The sequence below is a fragment of the Grammomys surdaster genome, unplaced genomic scaffold (genome assembly GCF_004785775.1).
Source record: "Grammomys surdaster isolate TR1022 unplaced genomic scaffold, NIH_TR_1.0 125925, whole genome shotgun sequence".
NCBI classification, from domain to species: domain Eukaryota; kingdom Metazoa; phylum Chordata; class Mammalia; order Rodentia; family Muridae; genus Grammomys; species Grammomys surdaster.
Genome location: NW_021620749.1, coordinates 1,645,563 through 1,650,516, shown reverse-complemented (window position 1 = coordinate 1,650,516; position 4,954 = coordinate 1,645,563). Strand labels below are relative to the sequence as shown.

At 48.6% G+C, this 4,954-nt stretch overlaps 1 protein-coding gene across 2 annotated transcripts in view; it reads left to right on the top strand.

Annotated features, from left to right (window-relative positions):
- Igsf5 (immunoglobulin superfamily member 5) overlaps positions 1–4,954 on the top strand; it is a 34,137-nt gene that overhangs the window by 2,934 nt on the left and 26,249 nt on the right. For both annotated transcript variants that reach the window (XM_028752538.1, XM_028752537.1), the window contains exon 3: positions 4,204–4,521. In XM_028752538.1, the coding sequence (XP_028608371.1) occupies positions 4,204–4,521 (318 nt within the window). The remainder of the gene's footprint in view (positions 1–4,203; positions 4,522–4,954) is intronic.

Genomic DNA, 4,954 nt, shown 5'->3' with positions numbered 1-4,954 from the left:
CTCAGGCACTTCCTCCAGGCTCTTCTCCTCAGTTACTCCCTCCAGGTTGTCCTCCTCAGGTACTCCCTCCAGGTAGTCCTCCTCAGGCACTTCATCTAGGTGGTCCTCTTCAGGCCATCCCTCCAGGTGATCTTCCACAGGCACTCCCTCCAGGTGCTTCTCCTCAGGCACTCCCTCCAGGTGGTTCTTCTCAGGCACTGTCTCCAGGTGCTTCTCTTCAGGTATTCCCTCCAGGTGGTCCTCCTCAGGTACCCCCCTATAGGCAATCCTTCTCAGGTACTTCCCTGCTTCTCTGTTTCATGGCCACCTCCTCAGGAGCTCCCATTCCTGCCACTGTAACTCTGCCCTTAGAGAAGACCTTCTGCCTTTGACCTACACATGGTCCCCTTAGAGCTTTCTCTAGGCTTACCCATTAGGTCCCTGAAGTTGTCATGTAAATTGTTTCAGTTATTGAGCTATCTTTCCTACTTGCTTCTCACTGTGTCAATCTTTGTATCTCTCAAGGAAAAGGTGGCTCTGTCTGAAAGCCTTCTTGACTCTTGTGATATCTAGGGTGGGATCCCCAAGCCTCCCTAAGAGTATGGCAATTCTCTGAGCCTTCCAATATCTTGTCACCAGGAGTTCTTCAGGGCACCAGCTGGGGTGGACACCAGTGGAAACAAGTAGGATGGGCCGAGCTGACTCTGGAGGTCTCAAAATCCCCAGAGTCTCTGCTCTCAGCTTTGGATGTCAAGTAAGAAATATACATTTCTTATTTGTGTCTATATAGAATATAAAATATAATCTGTAGAATATAAAATATAATATATAGAGTATGTACAATATATTTCTGACTATATATCAGAAATATATATAATCAGAAATAAATACACACACACGCACACATATATACTTATTTATTTATGGGTATTGAGCCTTAAGTACTGCCTTGAGTCAAGATGGATCTGGTTTGAGGTTTAAGATGGCTGCATCAGGAGGGCCAAGTATTATGGGCTGGGTTTAGAGTCCCTAGAGAGAATTTATAATGAATACCAGATTCTTTACATGTTTCATCTAGGAAAGTCTTGCGGCTAGTTGAGTCTCTTCATTTGTAGACTTAGCTCTGTAGCCCAAGGAAGTGTCCAGATACCCTCAGGGCTCTTCCAGACTCTCCCTCCCCTCCTCTCTCCCTTCCTTTCCCTTCTCCTCTCACCTCCTTTCTCCTCCCTACTTTTGACGGTAGTATCATGGCTTACGTAGATCTTGGTCACCTCATTTATTTTCTCAGTAAATATTCACTAAACCCATTATGTGTCATGTAGTTGAGGCATAGGTACCAGAGCTCAGAGTCTAGTAGGGCAAACAGGCATCGAGAACAACAACAACAACATAAATCACCATTGTGACTGTTGCTTTGAAGAAGCTTAGTTTAGCATAAACAGGATTGTCTGGAAACAGCATGGTGTGGCCCGCAGGGCAGACAACTAGCCAGGACTTCAGGAGCAAGTGAGACTGAATTCCAAGCTACATGTGCAAAGGGCCTGACCCTGAGACTTGAATAATTTGGTACTTTAAGAAGGTTCATCGAGCACCTCAAGGGTGGAATTGGAACAAACAGGAGATGGAGAGAAAGTTGTGGGGAAGTTTGGTGTTAGATTATAATCCTATGAAGGCTCTCTGCTCTATCTGAAGTGATGGGACTCTTAGGCCTGGAGTATGGAGGGGGGGAGGGACACAAGCAAGCACCTGTTTAGATGCTCCCCTAGGCTTCCTGTGCAGAGATGTTCTTTTGGGTGCATCTGGTGGTCCAGCAGTGACATTGGCTTTTTCTGTATCCTCCCAGGAGCTCAGCAGACAGTTTAGCCCTACCCGAGGTTTCTCTCGGGACCTCCTCCTCATTCTGCTTTTCCTCAGTGGATCCCAGGGGTTGACTTGTACTCTCTTCATCTGAAGCCCAATCATCAAGGCACAGTCCTCTCTGCTCTCTGTTCACCATTCCTTATTCCTTCCTGGCCTTTAGCCACATGTCCAGCCTGCTTTCCCATTCTCGACGAGGTCTGAGTGAGAGGAAAAAGTGTGGGGTCTGCAGATGTAGCAGCGATGTTGGAGTAGAGTGTGGAGCCACACTGGACTAGGAAGATGGAGAGGTGACCAGTGTAGGACCTGAAGTTTCTTATGTCAAGGAGATTGTTTGCCGTGTGTGTGTGTGTGTGTGTGTGTGTGTGTGTGTGTGTAGGTCAGAGGTCATTCTGGGGTCATTCTTCAGGTCATTCTTTAGAATGTTAGCCACCTTATTTTCTCGAGATTGGATATCTCACTTATCCCTGGAACTTGCCGCTTTGGCTAGGCTGCCTCGCCAGTGAGCCTCTATGCTGGAACTACAAATGTGTACCATGAAATCCAGCTTTTCTAAGTGAGTTCTGGGGGTTAAACTCAAATCCTCATGCTGGCATAGCAAGCACTTTTCTGACTGAGCCACATTCTCAGCTCAATAATCATGTCAGAGCATCAGCAAGAGGTGCAGAGGTTGGCTAACCCCAGGTTCCACAAGAGTGGTTTAAATGACATTAATGTCAGAATGGGGAGTGGGAAGTCTAGAGGAGCAAACAGTTACAGACACTCTGAAGATCAAGTGAGAAGCCTGGCTCTGTCAGCTGAAGGGTGTGGATGTCCCAAACCTAGGAAAAGAAACTCCTCAAGGAACTTTGCAGACAGCACACGCCCGAGGTTTCTTGAGGGACACCTTGCAGACAGCTTTCAGGTAGGGCAGACCCTGGCTTTTCTGTTCTGTTGTGCGGCTTTGCTGTCCAGAAAAAGAGAGGAGAGGAAGGTGAGAGCCAAGATATGTGGCTGAGTAGAGGTCTTATCTGCAAGTCTTTTCTAATGTTTGGTTTGTGTGGGGTGAGGTTACACAGGGCCTCAACACTGCTGAATCACAGAGGAAGGAGGAAGTACTTTGGCTGCATGTCCATTGTCACAGGTGTAGCTGAGGGCAGTTGGTGGATCCAGAGGGGGCCATGCTCACAGGAATTGTGCTTAAGGCTTGGCATCGCCTGTTTTGTTGATGATCAGGGGGTAGAGTGCTTTCCCAGCATGCACAAGGCCTCAGTTCTGTTTCCCAGCATCCTATTTTCATTCAGGCATGGTGGCTCATGCTTGTAGTTCTGACTCTTAGGAGCTGCAGGCAGAAGGGTCAGAAGTTTAAGGTCATCCTTGGTTATGTTGAAGATGGAAGGCCAGCTTGGGAGACATGATCCTGTCTCAAAACAAACCAAAACCAAAATGTAAAAACAACAGCAGCAAAACCAGGTAGCATCAAACTTGAAGGAATTTCCCCATGGCCTAGGCTTCTCCTGGCTTTATTCCTACCTGTCTACCTGAAGTATGAGGCTGGGTCAGCATGGCCTGTGAGTGTCCTGCGGCTCCTCAGTCCCTGGGGGCATGGGTGTCATCTTTGCAGATTGTCTTTGGAGTGAAATGAGGTGCAGACACTCACTACCCTCCAGCCTTGCAGGCTCTGTGGCTGTCATCCACCCCATTCCTCCAGCCTTGCAGGCTCTGTGTGGTTGCCACTAATTCCATACTGGGGACAGTGTGTATAGAAGCTGAAATTTCCTCTTTCCTGTGTGTGGCTTGTAAGTTCTGCATGTCCTGTGGACAGGACTGGCTGCCTTTGGGGGCTGTGAAGGAGAATCTAGTCCCATTCTTCCTGCCCCCCACCTCAGCTTGCTGGTTATAGCAATCCTTGGGATTTCTTGCTTTACATGTGGGTGTATCACGTTAGTCTCAGTCCCTGTCTTCACACGGAGCTCTTCTCTTGGCATTCCTGTATCTCAGACCCCTCTGCCTTTGTCTTATAGAGATGTCCGGGATTGGACTTGAGGTCCATCCCATATCCAGGATGATTTCATATAGGATCCTTGACAGAGTTTATCTGCAAAAATTCTACTTTTAAATGCTACATTCTGTGGCTTTGGTGATGGTGAGCCTCTTAGAGAATGGTGTTCAAGTCGGTGCTGCATCTAGAGGAAGGTGGGAGGAGGCTTGTGTTGGCCATGGGTCTACCAGAAGTCCTGGTCCCTGGCCTTAGAGCAATAAGGCAGAGGGGCTGAGCCTTTCAGATGGCTTCTCAGAGCACGATAGCTGGCAAACAGAGGGTTAAATGACATCACTGAGTTATGTCAGCTAATGCATTTACTACCCCAAACACTGATTGCCTTCTAGCTTCCGGGTCCAGTTATCAGATCATAGAAGGTCCTCAGAATGTAACCGTCCTGAAGGGCTCAGAGGCTCGCTTCAACTGCACTGTGACTCACGGCTGGAAGCTTATCATGTGGGCTCTCAACGGTATTGTGGAGCTGAGTCTCACCTCCCAAGCACCCATCATCACCAACAACCGCTTCACCTCTGCCAGTTACAACAGGACGGACAGCTTCGTCTCTGAGCTGATCATCCATGATGTACAGCCCAGTGACTCGGGACTCGTGAAGTGCAGCCTGCAGAACAGCAAAGTGTTTAGATCTGCCTTCCTCTCAGTGCAAGGTGAGTCAGCTGGAGGGTGGCACGTGCCTTCTGAGGCTCACAGCTGAGCAGTGATACTTGGGGCCCGCCTTTAGGTTCGGTGGTGCTTATTGTAATTCTGAACTGACGACTGCTTTGTGTGTTTTTGTTACTGTGTTGCCAACTGGGTTCCTTCTCTCCATTTGTGGACAAGGAAGCTCCGCCCTGCAGTGCATTCTGGGTGATCATGAAGTGCTGGTAGTTGGCTGCAGGTCACTGTATGGCTCCTGCCCAGGGATGTTTTCTATCCCAGCATCCTTATTTCCCACATAGTCTAGATTTCATTATTCTGGGTATTCTGAGCTAATGCTGGCTTTGTTTATGTCTCCCTCCCTCCCTCCCTCCCCCCCTCTCACCTCGAGTCACACCGTGGCATCCCGCATGCCGCCCTCGGCTAAGGAGGGAGGGAACATAC